The sequence below is a fragment of the Gavia stellata genome, chromosome 17 (assembly GCF_030936135.1).
Source record: "Gavia stellata isolate bGavSte3 chromosome 17, bGavSte3.hap2, whole genome shotgun sequence".
NCBI classification, from domain to species: Eukaryota; Metazoa; Chordata; class Aves; order Gaviiformes; family Gaviidae; genus Gavia; species Gavia stellata.
Window position 1 is genome coordinate 16,019,552 of NC_082610.1, and position 19,597 is coordinate 16,039,148.

Sequence of the window (19,597 nt, forward strand, 5' to 3'; positions counted from 1 at the left end):
TTTCATTAAATTCATCACTGCACATGGACACTCATTAACTGCAGAGGTATCCTCATTTGGGCAAAAACTAACTGTAGAAACAAGCACACTTGAGAACAGAGTTTTGCAGTGCAGCTGCAACTTTTTTAAACCTCACTATCTTTGACATAATTAAACAAGTGTCCTGCTAAGATAATTCCACTAAAGATTCAGCTCATTTTCTTTCAATATAGTTTTTCACTTGATAGGAGAACACAACATACCTCTTGCACGAGACGATTTATTTTCAGTTGTTTTTCTTTCTCCAGCATTCCTTCTTTCTCTTTGGCAAGTTTTTGCTCAAACTCCATTTCCTTTTTATTCTTCTTCTGTTCACACAAACTGTCACTTTTTGACTTCTTTTGCTCTTTCCCTTTCTGGGAAATTTTGATGGTTTTGTTTGTTTTTTGGGTTTTTTTAGTTAAACAGATTTTTACATCAGCTAAAAACATCGCAAACTTAAAGCTCAGTACATGAGTGCCTGCCTTGAAAATTTATTTACAGTCTGTGCAAGTATGGGGACGGTCTTTTAAAAGAAAATCTAAGGTCTGTTTCCCCAGCAATTTGCAGGAAGTTATACTTTATTTGGAAAGCCTGTGCATATTAACATAAGTAGGACAAGATCGGACAGTTCAACTTTTTTGCTCCTCTACAAAGGTACAACATTAGGACACAAAGGCCCACTGCAAAACATTGAATACTCAACCAGTTTTGCTTAGGTCTTGATTTGCCATCTCTCTGTTCTGGCATTTTTACATAAATACAAGACTGACTGCTTTCAGGTGACAGATGCTCATGTATTGGTAGATGTGAATATTCTATGTATAAAACACCTTCATGCATACATCCCAAAACCAGCATTGCATGCCCTAATATAACTGAAATAGGCAATTACAAAGGAAAGACTTAGATCAGTGCAGAAACTGAATTGCTCCCAGGAAAGAACACTGCATCATGAAGACCAAGAAGCTCCTACAAGCACTGGATACAAATCTACTCACGTGAGTGAACTAATACAGCACAAAGCAACTCTAAAATTTTACACGTAGAGTGCAACCAAAGGGGAAAACTACATAGTCTTTTTGGAACCTCTGTTTCTGTTGTCTTCAAAATACACCCTGCTCCTTATTTCTACTTAAATGATGTCATATTTCTGCTGCCCTCTCCCATTTGTACTGGTAGGGCCTAGTTCATATTCGAAAGCCCACGTTCTCCTTTTATTAATAAAAAAGTAAAAAGGAGGAGCAGCCAGCCACTTATTGTCAGTTACTGCCAGCGCTAAGACGAAGCTCCAAGTTTGATTTTGCTCTGCTAATTATCATCAGCTACTGACTTCTCATGGTAGTTTTGGGAATTCAAAGCATGAACATGCTTCACCTTACATAGCATTATTTGTCTTCCTTCCACCTTTTACATACAATATTGATAATAGAGCCTTGGAAAACAGACATTTGCCCTGGCAGCTACAAAAGTCAATTATCCCAGTCAAGTAGTTAATCAGAACTTTGTACTGCCGAGTTCAGTGGGATGTTGTCTATTGCTTCATGGTTAAATGATGGTGGTGGTATTGGGAAAATAGAAAAATCAATAATCGGTGACAATTAAAAAAAAGTAAAAAAAAATTAGCTTTTCACAACCATTTTTTTTTTTACATAAACATAATTCTGTTGGCATGTTTTATTCAAGGCAATTAGTTTGTACCTTAATAACAATCGCCAATATTATCTTATCCTCTAATAAATTCAAAGATACATTTAGTACTGTCTTCTAAATGTAACATCTGGCAGGTCAACCTGCTAGGTATCAACATTTGAAAAATTACTGAATTTAAAGGCACACTAAGCAGTGCATATGGCAAAGTGTTCCAGAATATGAACACATATCAGGCAATCTTAGCTGCATTCACTGCATTCAGACAGAACAGGATGAGTCATCCTTTCCGTCCATTTTCCCCATGGATTAGGTTTACTTCCTATTAAAGACATTTTTAAGAGTGAAATCCTGGTTTTAAAACAAAACAAAAAAAGCAATTAGCATTTTGGAGCAGGAAGAAAATTCATCAGTTCCAGATTTAAAAATATTTCTACAAGAAAAAGATTGAAAATACATCTTTTTCAAGTTTCTAGTCCACACTGTGTAGTAGAATTCAACAGGAATTGGTTAAGATCTTCATTACCATATGAAAAGTTATCTGGAGGCTCTCTAAACTACCTTTGACAGCAGCAATACAGAAGGTCACCTATTTCTGTGAAGAGGCTGAGTTTTCATAACATGTATTTATACTTTTCAGATAGAAATCCTAACTGTACTGGCTTTCACACAAGTTACAGATCCATGATGATTTCCGGTTGCTAGCAGTACAAAATAGTATCGGAGTGTACCATCATTTCCTATTATCTGTTAAAGAGAACAGGCATTTCCTGTCCACACAGAAGGTTAAAGTAATAGTCCTAAATGGTGACACAAATACTTCACCTGTCAGATACAATCCTGACCTCCTCAGAAACCTTGAGTTCTTAGGAGACAGACATATGAACTTTCCTTGACACTTCTACCCCACTTAATTACTATCAGTCATCACAGAAAACCCCCCAAAACACACAACACAACCGCAAACCCCCTATAATATGGCTAATATACATTGAAAGAAATAAGAGTAAAGCAAAAGTGGGAATAAAGTATTATATGAAACTCTAATAATTTGAAATTGCAATACTTTAGCAGCAACTCTACAGATATATAAGTATTCTATTAAGCTTAAAGATTTTCAGTTGGTTTTGCTCATTCTATGTGATGTATACGCTTAAAAGCTTTTTGCCTTCAGCACTCCTCTTACTGGGAGATGTGAAAAGGTGTAACTGGGAACTGCATACTTGGTTCCCATTGAATTTTTGTCTCTGTACTTTTTTTTTTTTTAAATATATTATTCTGAGGACTTTTGGAGAACATAAAGACATGCACTGCCCACCTGTACTGAACACCTTCTGCAGTGTGTTGACATACACTTCCCACTGCAGCTGGCAGGACTTGAAAAGTCCAAAGTATTCAAAAGGACAAACTCCTAGGCAGATGCATCCCAAATGCATCTGAATTTGTGCACACGTTTAAAGAAGAAGCATTTGACTATAAAGAGTGCTAAGAACAGAGAAGAAGTAAAAAGGAGGAATTAAAATAGAAATGCACAGCAAACAAATTCACTTATCAAACTTTGTACCTTGCGGATCGTGGGAAATTTTCCTTCATACCGATAAAACCATCCAAAAGCTACAAAAAGGTAAAGGAAAATTTGGGGGTTTTTTGAAGAAAAATCAAGGGCTGGTTCAGATTCAGATCAATCCATGCTGATACATGTAACTGATTAAAATTTATTTGAAGGTGCAACACTAAAGGTTCAATATTACATGACAAGTTCTTAGATGACTTCTTGATCAACTGTGCTAATACATTTAGTCACAAGTTACCCTTATTTTACCGATACACATCTTATGTTGAGCAAAGCAAATGCAACAAGTAATCTTCATACAGAACCATACAGCCATATGCATTGCTAAGATTTCTATGGTCACAGTCCTACTTTACACTAGTTTTAACAAGCCTTCTTAAAATGAAACAGGTATTCAAACTCATTCAAGCTTGTGGCAGAACACAGTAATATTTGAGAAGACAAGAAAACCTCTGTTTCATAGGTTAAAATATTTTGAGCCAAGTGAATAAATATTAAAAACCACATCGTTAAGTAAAAACATACAAAAGAATTCGATACCATAATTTTATAAGAAACACTGGTAACACACACAGCTCTCAATATAATCCACTTTTCTGTAGTATTTACAGATTTTGCATTTGTATCAAGGTATATTTAGAAAGCAATGACAGCAACAGTGTCACAACCTTCCATCATTTACCAAAGGACCACACATATTGCCCTAGCAAAACCAAATAATCGGTTTAGTGTCAAGACTGACTGTCAGGAGGAAGGGAAACACAGGAAGAATCTGAATCAGGATAGGAAGTTAAGGCTGAACAGCAAACCTGTTTGTCCTGCTTCATGATCACTTCATCCATGTTATCTGTTTCAAGTTGGTCATGTGCAACTCCCTTTAAATCTACTAGAGAAACAAAGGAGGAAAGGCATAAGGAGATAAAAATGACAGTCTAACTGGAGGTTCCCATGAAATGAAAAAGAGATCAGGAATGTGTGACTAGAAGTTTCCACGAAATAAAAAGAAGTTAGCAATGCAATATTTTTCCACATAATTGAAAAAACTGAGCTCCTCCTTTAAATCAATTTCCCACCTCTTTCAACACTGAAAAGCAGTTAGGATCTGCAGATGGATAATTAAGTCTGCTCTGCTATGAAGGGAAGCCTGCAGAGTTAGGTGGCTTTTCCTGTAATTAAATCATCAGCAGTTCTGGGATATCTGGCTTCAAAAAGAAATAGCACTCTTACACTGTCACTAAAGTAAATGCTATACAGACAAAACGCTGTCCTGAAGAATCAGGAAACTAAATGGATCAAAGATGGTTGCAGAAGAATCATTTCCCCATCTCAGCTTCTCATCCATGAGAAGTGAAGTGACTTCCCCAAAGATACAAAAAGTAACATAATCAGGTTAGGAACTGACCCAAGTCTCCCTTAAGTTATGCAATACCTGCTCCACAAGCATTTTCCACTTTTTCCTTTGTCTTAATACCATTTTAGTACACTCTCCACATACTATCTATAGCTCCCAATTTAGCTTCTTAACTGCAAATTAAGCTCCAAGCATCTTAAATTCCTTTGGACAACTAAGTCAGACTTACACTTCAGGGCAATTCTTCGTGGAAACGTTGCAGTGTACAAACAACACCTCCTCAGTCTCCTGACTAATGCTGAAGCAGACCGCCCAGTGATATCAAATCAATTTTCAGGCTGTGCAGACTACAGCCTGTTTGTGAAAGATTTGCTGCAATGGGTGAAAAGAAGAAAAAGGCAGGAAAAAAAGAGAACGGGGAGGAAAAAGAGAGAGATTCAGTAAAGAAAATTAGAGTAGGAGGAAAATAGAAAAAAAACAGGAAGTACGGAAAAGGTGTTTCAAAGTCTACAGGTAATCTACATTAGAAGAAGCAGGATTTTTTTTTTTCCACCCTGACAGATGGTCTATTTAAGATAGTAGCAGATCTGCTACTACACACAACACCTCATGGACAGATGCCTGAATTTTGCAAATTCTTAGAATCGTGCCTAGCTTTCTCAATATTAGGTCACTAAGAATTGATTCAGAAGTCCTGATTGCATGCTTTTAATTAGTACCTGCTTACATGCTTTGTTACCCAAGCTCTTAGCATGTAAGATTATTTTTGCAATGGTTGTGAACATCATTATGCCATCATCATTTCATTTTCAAGATAGTTGTCAAAAGAGCATGAACTGAAGAAAGTGATATGCAGAAAAATTATGTGGTAAATACTGTAGCCTGAGAAGGAATGAATTAGAAGTGAAAGGCATGCTGGCAAGAAACGGATTTGTCAAAATGTCTAGGAAAAACACTTGAAGTTGCTTATTCTTAAGAATCTTTGATTTTTCTTGTTTTTGTCTAGTGTCTTACTGTTGTTTTGCAACAATGGCTTCTGTTGCATTTTTTGATCACATTCAATATATTAAGTTGTTTATTCCTCCTCATAGAAAAGCAGCAAGGGAGCTTCAAGACACTCCTACAGCCCCCCCAAAAGACTGCCAAAGTAAGAAAGGACCGAGGTGCTAGTAAAGATATGAAAGAAAGTATCTTCAGATTTTTCTGAAAATTAAACATTGAATACATTTCCTCCAAGCCAAAAGCAGGGATTCTGTATCTATCTTTTCTAGTTAGAAGCAAGCAGACAAAAATACTCAAAACCCTAATCTCAAAGCTAATTCCAAATGAAAAAACAAAAACACACTTGTGTCCCCTTCTTCACACCTTCATTTTCCAAAGTAACAAAACGCCCATAAACCCATCACTGACATGAAAGCACTCATGTATCTTAGCATTTGAATATCAGCTTATCCACGTGGACATAAAAACATAATCACATCTCGTAAAACACGCACACTACTTCCGTTTAGACATACAGTGGAAATCAGCACAAGTCTACTAATGCAAGAACTGCTCTGTGCAAAGGCTGACAAACAAAACACTGAACTGAAACAACATGGAAAGCAATGCATCAAAACCCCAAGCTGAAGATGTTGATAGTTCGGAAAATTTCTTAGCAAGCTTTGCTCTTTTTCCTTTTTCCTGCTGCTGCTTGTTAAAAACCATGACTGTTTGAGCAGATGTAGATTTTGCAAGCTAGGTACCCATTAAATAAGAGCTTTTAAATTAACCTATCATATGCTTTTAGCCTTCTGAAAATAACCAAGTCATAGCTAGCTTGGCTTGGACACAAACTGGTGATATATTCCATACAGCTCAGTGATGTGTCCGAAACAAGTACCTTCCCTAGAAAGCAGATTGAAATCTATTACTTACTTTTGTTTTTGGAACGAGGGGCAGAATGCACTTCTGCAGTTACAGTTTTCTGAGATTCGGGAGGTTCTTTAGGACCCCAGTCTTCTTCCCACTCCTTTTTAAATTTCTCTTCCTCTGCTGTTATCCTATAGGAAAAAAAATGCAGCTAGGAATTCTGAGTATAAAAACAACATCATCAATATAAATTAATTACAATTATTTAGTGTTCAGTATGTTTGTTTTTTTCTCTTTAATATAAAGAATAATAAACTGCCCCTTCCCCCAAACCAAATTCCTTTCAATCTAAGTTTCGTTTACTAAGATAATTTGTAAAATATAATTTAACTGAGTAAAATATTATTTAAAATTGAGACTTCTGTGGCCAGTTATATAAACACCTGCACAGATATTAAGCCCAGAGTGATACACTACAATACTGACTGTCATCTTAACTGAAGCCAAAACCCATCTCTCACCTAGTAATTTTTCATTTTTAGAACTGGGAAGTATCTATTACAAAAAGTCAGTTTTAACTAAAATACTAATTGACAGAACATCTATCATGTGCCTAAATCCAGTGTTACAATGGTAAATTATACCTAAAAAGTATGCTTCTTACTTTTATATATATCTTATCTCCATTTTGACAATTGCTTCCTAAACATATAGTCCTACGCTACACTAAAAAGTGACTGTTTTCAAAAAGAACTAAATACTGATGAGACACAAACCACATTAGATTCAGCATTATAAAGAGGAAAAAGAGAAAAAAGTTGTCACACTTCAGGACAAAGGAGCTCATAAAACAAGGAAAATATCTAGAAGGTACCTAGAAAGGCACCATGATCAAAAAAAGGACATTTTGAAGGAAAATTGCCCAAATCCCAAGTAGGTCACAAGAGAACTGCCATATAACCTAACAGCTTGTAGCTTTGTATATGGTGCCTTTAAATGATCCAAGATCTATTCTTGGCTGTAGCCTGTCTTGAACTGGTGAACTGATATATGGTGCCAAAATTTACCAGGTCTGAGATATATATACGATGCTATTTATACTTGGATTATCTTTTGAATCTCTAAATTAGCTAAGGTCAATTTAAAAAATACCAACATGTAGTCAAATCACTATTAAATCTGCAGCTGAGGTCAGTATTTAAATTTGGAGGCAAAGTCATCATAAAATAGAATCATAGAATAGTTTGGGTTGGAAGGGACCTTTAAAGGGCACCTAGTCCAACCCCCCTGCAAAGGGCAGGGACATCTTCAACTAGATCAGGCTGCTCAGAGCCCCATCCAACCTGACCTTGAAATAGGAAACAGTCAATAGCAGGGAACACTGGACAGAATGTTTAGATATGTTATTACATTTCATTTTAATTAAAAAAATAAAATATGGGGTTACAATGTAACTTGAAGTACACAGAGTTAAGGACCTCTGCCATTTAGGCACATTTGAAATTTTTTCCTAAAATGTATGCGGGATACTAATAAAGGGCACAGTGACTTTATACAAGGAATTCCTGCACAAAGGATTTTAAAAATGGAGCAAAGGGTCATCCTCACAAACTGTTAATACAGGAAAGCATTATACTCTACTGAAACTGCCTGTCTGCAATTGCTTATTATATCTAAGCTTTACAATATGTAAGTTCCTATACTACCATCCTCCCTCCCCCACACCAAGGAGACTGATACTGACAGCCAATTTAGGTTGTAACATGGAAAAACTTAACAAATGCCTGAGGAGCCCTAGGCAATTACACAAGGAAGGTGAGCTAGACCTTACAATGAGCAACCTAATCACGGAAGTCCTCACTGCACGCGTAAATATGCACTTAGTGCGAACATTCATTGTAACAGACAGGCAATCTGGATTTGGAGAAAGGAATCATTCTTCACCTGTGACGGTCTGCTTTTATAGCAGCTTTCCACAGCTACTGCAGGAATTTCTACAGCAGACCAGGATGTTATCTATTCCCCGGGAATTAGAAAAGAAAAATGTGAAAGAATTCATCCATGTGCTGCAGTAGAGGCCACAGCAGGACTGTCAGAAGATTCTTCTCTTGTGACAGCTGAGGAATATATTCCCTTCTGCACCTCGCAGATTCAGAAATCCCTGCAATTTTTTCTGTCAGAGAACTTTAGCTAATACAGGTACATGAGAAGGGACTTAAGTGAATGAATATGAATTAAAAACTGTTTAAGATGTCAGAGGTGCAAAGCTGAATACTTCAGGGTCAATCTCAGCTCTAAAAGGCTGTATCAAATCAGATATTGTGCAATTTCACACTACCTTTCATGCAATTTCCCAGCATCATTTAGAAAGGAAATTAATTACTGTGATAACAACATGTTATACTGGTTAATTTTAAAGTTTCAAATGTAAAACAATGCTTACACTACATTTATAGTACTGACCTTATTATGATACAACCTTTGAATGTGTCTAGTTCCTAGAATCACAGATTTTTAAAACCAGAATAGACTGTGATAATAAAAATCAGATTTCCTGAATAAAATAGGTCATAGAACTTCCTGCTTTCAGTGCCACAGTTTAAATTTAATTAATTCTCTCCTTAGAAAAGCCAAAGCCTACTTAAAATTTATGATGACTGAAATTTCTACTTATGACTATTAGCATCACATAGTCCTCATTTCAGTCTAAATCTACAAAGCTTTTGTTTTCAGAACTGTCCGATAGACTGAAAAGGATATGAAATTGCACACTGTGTACACTCTTACAGATCATGAAGAAGCTACCTGTTTTTTTTTTCGTTTTGGTTGTGTGTTTTTTTTTTTTTTAAATATAAGCTAAGCAGGTATGTCAACACCCCTGAGCATATGCATGTCATTCTTTTCTGTTTCTTCCCTGATCCCTTTCCTTGCAGTATTTATTTCTTTTTTTCTGTTAAAACTAAATGTAGTGGTTCAGTGACAGAGTAAGCAAGTTCTGAGACACAGAACTCCCTGAATCTTACGTTTCTCTATATATTTATAACATTTTTAAAATAAACACCCAACTTCAACTTCACATTGAATTTATTATCACCATAACCCTCATGTTTTCCAGGTGCTGATTTTTAGATCAGTTTCCTATTCCGTAACTGTGATGTACTTACTCTTATGCACTGAACTCTACATTTAATTAAATGGAAATATACACAGTTTTATTAGAAAAGAATATGCAGAATGTTTTCAGCCAGATCTAATACATAAGGACCCTTTTTCAGGCAGCATATTGCCTATGTAGGTTTTTACTTACTGCTCTATTTCTCTACGATATCTCTCTTCTTCCTCTGCAGCCTTCTGGGAAATCTCCAGTTTTCTTCTATAGTAAGAGGAATTAGGACACAATGATATAAATAATATTTTCTGAGTAAAAACTTGCATCAAGTGTTTCAGCATACAGTTAGTGAAAGCTATAGACAGTAAATACATATGCATTGGGGAAAAATGCTCCTTTTTAAAAGTCTTTTTTAAGATACCAAGGATTCAATATACTTTCGTAGGAACCCTGAGGACATTCATGACCATCTGGACAATAACAGCATATCATCTATTTAACTCTGTAAGTCACTACCTCCTTCTGAGACAGTTCCATAGTGCATTATCTTAAAAGTATAAAATTTCTAACTGTCCTGCTAAAAATAAAGGATGAGGGAATGGTACCAGGAAAATAACTAGTATCACACTGAATCATAGGGGTATGACAGTCGGGGAACAAAGTGACCCTTCTACTCAAGATGTGTTTGAATAATATGATCTTTGAAAACCCAGAACATTAAGAGCACCACGGGATAAGGATTTATGAACAGAGACTCTGCAACAGCAGAATGAAGTTAATCTAAGTTGGGAATCTTCACACAGTTGTTCCTGTCTTCCATGCCCTTTCCAAATCCAAGCTAAATTTTTCAGACCGTCCTACACAGAGTCCTTACAATCTCTCTTTCTCTTGCTGCTCTTTAATGATTTTGTTAGTCTCCAGTGCAAGTCGCTTCTGATGCATTAACTCCTGACGTTCCTGCTCACGGAGACGTGCTTCTCTCTGCCTTTCTTCTTCAGTCATGAACAGCTCCTTTCCCTGCAATTGGAACACCCATCCAAATCAGTTGCGGAAAAGTCTCATGAATGTAGTTCTTCTAGAAAATAATTCAAAACCGATTACATACTAGCACATCTGCCATTTCCTCACATTACTTTTTCTGAGGAATACTTTCTGAAAGACCCTGAAAGATCTGACCACTTCATTCCAAAGAGCTGCTCCAGTTTCAGCCTCAAAATTATGATGTGTTAAACACCTCAGAAGAGGCATGCAACTACTAAAGTCAGCATCAACAGCGTAAGGGTCAGGCCAAAGACATGCTGTGTCACCCAGAAAAAACTCCCCATTATACTGTCTTGAAATTTAACTGAGCAATGCAATCCTCAAGAACTGCACATTGAATGAATCCCAGTGTGGAAGACAACTACACAGTTACTGCGTTTTAATGCTCTTGTGCCTGGCTGCTGTGGAAATGTACCATCATTCAGGGAATGTACATTGCCAAAAGGTTATATAGTTGATGTGTTTCAGTTGGTTTTGTTCCCGTTTCATTGCTTTACAGTTAAGACACTAGCACTATCTTCTATTTCAGAAAAATATTTTCATGGTGCTATTTGTGGAACATTGATAACATTTATCTAATTTTCATTACTGAAATTAAATCCCACATTAATTGGGAAGGCAGAATTTTTCATCTCTAAGGCTCAAAGTAGACAGCTCAAACAAAAACAGGCAGTGATGAATGCCTTTGCACCATGGTCTTTGCTGACCTAAAAACAGGAGTAGAGAAGCTGTTTCCTTTTGCAATCTCTTCTTCAGTACAAAGATGTGTATTGAGGAAAGGAGAGACACACAAGGTGAAGTAGGGCGGAGCAGAGAAATTCCACAGCAAAAATTCACCATTTTAAGGATGTGATCCCAGTGGTACACGCTGGAGTAGATCCCATCTTTTCTAACAGTTGGTAACATATCTGGGAGTTGAAACTAAGTCCTTAGGATGTTGAGTTCCTGGAGCTTCATCAACTAGTCTGGAGCATTTGTTTAAACAATGTCTACAATGACTTCGGACAACTGTGTCTTTTGTTACTGTAAGTGTAATTTGTTTAAACCATGAATTCCTTGATACAGCTACACAGTATACATGAGCCCTCAGGAAGTAGCTTAAATGATTTAATAAATCTTGTTTTCCCTATTTAATTCAGTTGCAAGGCAATTAGAAAATACCATCTTTGATTAGTCTATGGAACTTCAGTATCCTCTTGTATATAACAATACATTTTACTATATGACAGATTATAGCAGTAAAAACATTAAAACATTTATTGAAAGCCGCACTGAAGTCAATGGAAAGATTTTATTTATTTCAGCTGGCTTTAGATTAGGCCCCAAAGGTGTATAGTTCTTTTGTACAAAAGAGTGGAAACAGAAAATGGAACAATTTTCAAAGTGTTGATACACTAAAGAGATCAGATAAACAGTTACACAAGGAATTAATTTGGAATAAGACTAAGACATCAGCTGTTCACAAAAAAAAATTAATTCACTCCAATCCAATTCACCTGTCATGTTTTAGCAGAAGCAGCTATCTATTAGAACAGAAGCTCTCAAACATGAGAAACTATTACAACAACGTTAATTTCCATTCCTTGTCAGGGGAATGCTTTTGCACTGGCCCACAGTCATGAAACTGTTTTATTTGAGAATACTGTGGATAGTTACCAATAAAATAATCAAATGCCACTCAACACTGCCCTGGTTTGACAGAATTTCGTGGTATAGATATTACAATGAAATACAGCTTTACTTCTTATCTATTTATTTTTACCATTTATTCACCCGCCTAGTAATTTCCACAAATGTTCTGCTTTTATAGGTATACTACTTACAGCGCCTGCTACCACAGAGATAGTCAAAGTACGACTACTTTTGAGCACTCTGACAGCCTGCAAATCAAAACAAAACAAAAAAATCAGTCTGAATTAAGTGATAAAAGGCCTGTATACAGGATGAAAGATGCTGGTTGTCAAGGCTGGAATTTCCAGAAGACCCACCAGACTAAACAGGGTGGTAGGTATTCAAATTTCCAAATTCCCATGTTCAATACACAACCTCTTTGGTTAAGTAGCCCGATATCAAAACATATTTTTTGCAGCCAGGAAAATCAGACAGATGCTTAATAAGCTGACAACTATGTATTTGGGGAATTAGGAAGACTTGATCTTACCTCTTTATGATCCACATTAGAAAAGTCCACTCCATTTACCTCAATAATCTGATCACCAACCTAAAGGAGTTAATCCAAATTTTAATAAAGATGCTAAATTAGCATATGTATTAAATGAAAACAGAAAAAGAGATACTCTCTAACATTCTTACTAAAATAATCATAGTTACTGGCAGAGTACAAGGGGTACAGACCAGAAACTGGCCAGGCCTGCACATCCTCCCATATTAGCACTTCATATTACCACTGAGACTGAATACCGAGCTCGATGGACTATTGGTCTGACCCAGGAGGGCATTTCTCATGTTCTTAAAATTTAGAAAATTCATTTCATTTGAAATGTAACCACACAGTATTTCTTCCCCATGGAAAAACACCCCCACAGCTAGTGACTTTACAGTGATCCAGAATCCCTGAAGTAGTAAATACCAAGCAAGATTTCCTTATGGTACCTACCTTGGAAAGTAGCATACCCACCTCTAAGCCCACCTCTGCTGAAAGAGAACCCGGCTTAACATTGCTGATAAAAATGCCTGGTTTTTGTGTTGGACCACTGGAAATACTGGTGTAATATAAAAAACAAACATTTATAGGATAATATTTATAGAATAATACAGTGAGAAGTCTTAGTTATTTTCTCATAACTTGTTTCCGATTAAAGAATGTTTTTGCGGTATCAAGCTACTCTGAAACATACACCAAAATTTGCCAGTACACATGCAATGGTTTATCATCCTCCTTTTCTACCCTTTACGTCGCAAAACTGTGATTTAAGAAAAAGCTAGAAGAAGAATATTCAAGCTTATTTTTCCTTAGATGTTGAAACTAACATAGTATACTGACCTACATTGTCTAAGGGACCGGGAAACCAATGACATTGGAAAGCAAGCATGTAACACAATGAAGAATTACTAATTGCTTGCACTTTTACTCGCTGAACTGCAGTATACTATACATATAATACAATGTTATTTTTCAGGATTATTTATTAGAAGCAAGAAGGATGTTTCAACCAGGGGCCAACATCTAACCTGGAAACTTTAAGCTGTAGGCTAAGCTGGCCCCAAACACAGCAGCCATTTTTGTAGGTAATATATCCAGCAGGTGACATTGAACAACCCCTCCAGGTCTGCAAATAATTTTTTTTAAACCTTTAGATCTTCCAAACAATATGAAAGAAAACTTATGCTTTAGAAAATATTCTGTGCTGTTCAATCTTGATAACTTCAACTATATATTCCTAAATAGGTAAGAAATCCTACAATATTCCTTCTACCCCAAAACCTCCATAACTAGCTGCAAGGACAGGAGTCTGAGAAGCATCTGTTCGTATTTCTAAAAATCCTGCAAATTCAACATTACTTTTAGGAACTGGATATACCTGTGTGATGGCTTCCCAGTTCTGAAAAGGGTCACAGAAAGCAGTCTAAGTTCAGGGAGTGAACCTGACACTGGACAGTGCTGGAACTTGCTACCTCACAGAGCAGCATTTAAAAGTATTTTAAAATACAAAAGCATTTGAAAGACCCAATTCCATGACAACTTGTATTATGACGCTTACAGTCTGCTCTTATTTTTAGATTTAAAAGATTTTTTTGGGTTTTAAGTCAGAACTTGTAACACAGGTATTTATGCTTTGTCTAATAATACATAATGTGTGCCACAGATATCCTCCTGTTCCCATTTGCCTTCCTGATCTAGCGTGGATCTCCATTTTTCTGATCTCACATGAATGAAGGATGGAAATAACTGTCTTGGCTGTCTCACTTAACAAACCCGTCACACTAAATAAGAAACACGTACCCACCTGCATCCCATGCCTTTTGTACCAATCAAGCTAATGAAGACTTTCTTCTCTTTATTGTCCCTCCCTCCAGAAGAAGCAAGACCAGCAACACTGCCCTTTCCTTCCTGTAGGGGGATTAAAAAATGCTGCAGATGTTACTCTGTGTTGAAGTCTTATCAAGACTACTAAAAAACTTCATGAAGCCACGATCAAACCCTGCCAACATCAAGATAAGATTCCTCCAAGGTCCTACTGGAGGTGAATGTGAAGTACAGTCATATCAGTGGAGCTGTATGGCTGAGATGAAAGACTGAAGTTATCTTTCTATTTGGAGAAGACTGTTTAAAAAGTCAAATTTGTCTTCAGAAAAGGGTGAAGGAAAATTAGAGGAAAGTGATACAGCAAAATAATGATTTAGATGTTCCCTGACAAAAGAGCTGGAAAAATACATGATAGTGCTCACTATTTAATGAAGTCTTTCTTCCTGAAAGCAGAAGAACGGTAATTGTGCTCTCTCTTTTCATTGCTGCAACCCATAGAAATGACTTGCATTCATACCTGTCATTCCTCCACTTATATAGTTAAAATGGGCCAAATAATCTGTTAAAAATTTATACAGTTGAACTATAGTCTGGTAAGTTAATAAGCTCAAGCAAAATAAAGTACCAATTAACAAGTAAAAGATATTTCATTTGTATCCTGCCCTTTCCTTATCTAATGATTCTAGAATCGTTTCATATCACAAAAGATGTTTCTCCCAGAACACTTGTAACAAGATATTGCATCATAGAAATACATACAATAATTTCTGTGATAAGGTCAGAAGAGAAAGTGCTTCAGAACCATTTCCCAGAAGACATCTTAATAAAATATTGATCTCTTACCCCAGAGTCTGACACAAACTGGTCCACATATTGCCATTTAAGGGGTTCATCTGCTGAACTGGAAGGAAAAAGTCATTTAAAATAATGGGGACAAAATAAACGTGAATGTATTCAAGAAGCTACTTTGGAATGTGGCCTCCTATTTTGCATCCACAAGTTCCTTTGGTTATTCCTTTGCTTACCATTTACAACAATTGGTTTATTTACTGGTTGGACTCTATCTTAAAAGGTATTTTCCAATCTAAATGATTCTATGATTTTCCAGCAATTTAAATAGAACATCAAACAAGCATACAATTATTTAGGCTAGTAAAGCTGGTCAAACATATAATTGAGAAAACCTCTTCAAGTGAAATGATTTTGGGAAACTCTAAGAAAGACTGAAAATAATCACAATGATTTGAACAGCTTATATAAATCTCTATGCAGAAACACACCTCCCGTCATTAACATTTCTCAAACATTCCACTTAAAAGTTTCAATTCTTCCAATTTTTATTGAAAAAGACAGTAATTTGAAATTTTTCTAAGCTCTAAAGTAATCTTCAAATGTTACATACATAGAGAAGCAGTGGAGCGCTCTGTTAAGCCAGGCGCATTGATAATGAAATTTCCAGGTAATATCCATGAATAATGAGGAAATAGAAATTGGTTCAATTAAGTAGGCAACTGGCATAAAAAGTCAGATTCATCAAACAAGACATCTACCTGTTCATCACAAAGGATGCAATATTTTCATCTACTACAGAGGAGCCCATTCACACGTTTCCAAATATACAGATAAACATAGAGGTTCTTTGGATATTGAAGAGGCTATCTAAAAATGAATAATCTAATTTGTTTTCAAATTAAATACCATTACCTTTTGACAGGTATCATGCCAATATCTGAAAAAGAAAAATACTGTTAAGTAACACTTTCTACAGATCACTACCAATCTATTAACAGCAATCTTCAGTGATACAAGTGATTTTTTTATGTTACTTACGTCTTACTTTTATGGACACTATTTTCTTTGTATGAATGAGGTTTATGACTTCTTCATGTGTGCACGACGAAATAGAATATCCATTTATACGAACTATCTCATCTCCAACCTCAAAAATGAAAGGGAGAAGAACAAATAAACTGTGAATTAACGTTAAAAAGTTTTTAAGCAATGATGCAATCTGGCAATAATTTTGATGCAAAGGTTTGATAATGTTGAGTCCTGAATACTTTTTGAATTTCAGGTAATGTCCAGATCAGATTTACCTGTATTTGTTTGAACTTAATATTTAACACCAAAAGGGCAGATGAACAGCCAAATAACAATTTTATAAATATTACCTAGTGGAAAGCACAAAAATGAGTCTCCACACATCAGACTTGTACTGCACAGATTACCTTAAATACAAGTGTTCGTATTTCAATCCAAGTAATTTTGGAGTGATTTTCCTCCTTCATACTTCAGCAGTTTAAATTTGCTTTTACCATATTTTCTCTGAGACACCTTCTTAAATATTTTGATCAATAGGAAACTAAACAGTCTTATTACCTTGCTTGAATCAGGATTCAGAACAATGTATTAGTTTAATGGAATTCCATTTCAGATGCAACATCTGATTAATTGTAATAGTTGTGTACTAGCATAATGAATACTTATTCTGGGGCGCAGTAGCTTAAGTCTTCTTGGATCACCTACATTAGTTAGAAAATTGCATGCTACTCGCATGACAGATTTTCAAGTGTTTCACAGCAACAACCCATCATATACTATGGCTGAGAAGATGGTACCACTGCCCTGCTGTGGCATTTCCCCTGTTATATGACATGAAAAAAGTGAGAAAACCTGAGACAGAAACATAGAAGGAAGCTCCCACCAGAGAGAAGGCAAGTCAATAACTTACTCCCAAGCTTACTCAGGCCTCCATGTGTATGCAATATATATATTTGGGCTCCACGGGTGACAGGGAGCATAGTCAGCTACAGAACAGACCAAGAACATGCACTCTGAATAGCAGAGACAAAACTAGTGTTATCCCCAAGGCAAATTTAGATAACTTGACTGAAAGGAGCATTAATTTGCACTCTGGTCGCCACTCTAAAGGATTGGCTCTGGGTCTCTGTACAGATACAGGCCCTCTTTGATTATCTTTCAAACCTATGTGCCTTTTGCCTCACAAATTGCGTCTACAATGGGCTGAAAAGCAACTGAAATTTTCCACCCAGGTTTCACCTGTTGTGCAGGAAAATATGTAGGGGTTTTACTAATAGAAAAAAAACCCAAAACTAGATAGCTAAACGTATACTAGCACAAAAGATAACCCTCATTGCCAGTGTGTACTACCTGCCTCAGAAAAGTTCAATATTGTTCTGAACAAATCACAAGAAAACATATCACGCAACTCTCATGAAAGAATGACAGCAGAAACACAAAACCAACTGAACTGTCCTCTGGCATCTTTTTATTAGTATACTGCACCAAAAAGTAGTAACATATCCGGAAGCAAAAGACTGTAGGAACAAATCTATGCAGTGCATTCAATTTATCTCTAAGACTCATTGTCTGATCCTAAAACAGGTCAGCTTTTCACAGAAGCTACATATACTCTGGTATATAAATTAAGTACAAAGACCATTCTCTAGCACTGAAGACAATTTCTCCAAAGCAGGGTGGCTCCATGTACCCTGCTCTCTAGGAATCACACCGGCACATGTTATCACCTGAACCGCATAGGAATCGGTTGAGAGTGCTCGCTGGCATAGACAAAAGGCCACACCGGGGACCACACTAACATTTATCAGCAATCAAATGGCAGCACCCCAAGAATATTCCCCGGCAGTGTTCATTAGCGTAGAATAGACAGCGTGCCATAAGCTTTCAGCTGCTTCTATAAAATTTCAAATCTTATTTATCCGAGTACACAAAAGAACTAATAGAACTAATGTTTATTTGGTGATAAAATCACAGTACATCACTGGAAAGCTTTTATTTCAAAAGGCTTCCCTTCCTCTAATACAAATCCAAATTTGATATGATATGACGACTAGACTAGAAGTTTCCAAGTTTCTCTGAACTCTGCCTAATGATCCCCTTAGCTAGGTAGACTGAGAAGGAATTAGTGATGGAGACATCGCCCACTTCATTTAAGGTTGCATATTATTAGCTGCTCAAGATAACACTGAAAAATGCCAGGCCCTGCCTAAAGCATCATAAGCAAAGACTTTTACCTAACTTGAACCATGTGACATGGCTGTGTGAAAACTAGTGCATACTCTCTTCCATTAGGCAATGCAAATCAATCCTCTGCAAAGTAGGATATACGAACCACTACCAGGAAATAGCTTTAACAACAAATCGTTAACAATACCCTCTTACACCTCTGTACTTTGATCTCCACAAGAAAAAAGCTTTCACTTTAGGTTTGGAAAAAGTCCTTATACTACAAATTAAGAGAGCACGATTTTTAAACTCCTAGTGAACATCTTTATTAACTAAAAAGTTTAGGGGAAGAGGCAGGTTCATTACAACACATTTGGTGAAAGTTAGTTAATATAAAGACTCTGGCTATACTAGTTCTGATCTGGGGGGAACTTCCCTTTCATCCACTTGGTTTGGGACTGCCAGTGCACCAGCCCCTGGTACCAAGATCAGTTGTGAACACACGTTCAACTGCTACTGCAGAAGATCAGAAGAGTTAGCTCTTCCAGAATGCAGGGCGCACAGGAGACTCCCCAGGAACAGAAAGGGATAAGAAGATTCATTCAGCCCTAACCACTAAGGCAGTGCAAAAAAAATAATAACAAGAAGCCATTGTGGAAAAACCACTATCTGCTTACAGAATTAAAGATTTCACTGTAACATTCACAACAGTATTACAATATATATATTGTAATCTTTAATGCATTTGTTAAGACTATGCAAGCAATTGCTACCTTAGATAACTCTGTGACCCCAAATTTTTTTAATATAACAGTATTTTTTTGAGCCACATACTTCTAATCTCCCCCATAGAAACTTTCCAACTTTATTGTCACCAGAAAGATAAAAGGTAACACCACCAGTCTTAGTCAGACTGAGCAAATGATCTCTGTGGCCACACAGACTAAATCATACAGTGTATTCACTGTTCTCTCTATCACACAAGTTTGAAGGGAGTATCTGTACCTGAAAAAAAGTGAAGAAGTCATG

The 19,597-nt window shown here is 36.4% G+C and overlaps 1 protein-coding gene across 1 annotated transcript in view; it reads right to left on the reverse strand.

Annotated features, from left to right (window-relative positions):
• The window catches only part of USH1C (USH1 protein network component harmonin), a 49,959-nt gene that overhangs the window by 18,541 nt on the left and 11,821 nt on the right, over window positions 1-19,597 (reverse strand). The window contains exons 5-16 of the mRNA XM_059826115.1: window positions 16,412-16,520; window positions 16,286-16,310; window positions 15,425-15,482; window positions 14,562-14,656; window positions 13,232-13,316; window positions 12,755-12,814; window positions 12,417-12,473; window positions 10,427-10,569; window positions 9,751-9,816; window positions 6,510-6,634; window positions 3,233-3,282; window positions 243-395 (exon numbers count right to left, since the gene is read on the reverse strand). Of these exons, the coding sequence (XP_059682098.1) occupies window positions 243-395; window positions 3,233-3,282; window positions 6,510-6,634; window positions 9,751-9,816; window positions 10,427-10,569; window positions 12,417-12,473; window positions 12,755-12,814; window positions 13,232-13,316; window positions 14,562-14,656; window positions 15,425-15,482; window positions 16,286-16,310; window positions 16,412-16,520 (1,026 nt within the window). The remainder of the gene's footprint in view (window positions 1-242; window positions 396-3,232; window positions 3,283-6,509; window positions 6,635-9,750; window positions 9,817-10,426; window positions 10,570-12,416; window positions 12,474-12,754; window positions 12,815-13,231; window positions 13,317-14,561; window positions 14,657-15,424; window positions 15,483-16,285; window positions 16,311-16,411; window positions 16,521-19,597) is intronic.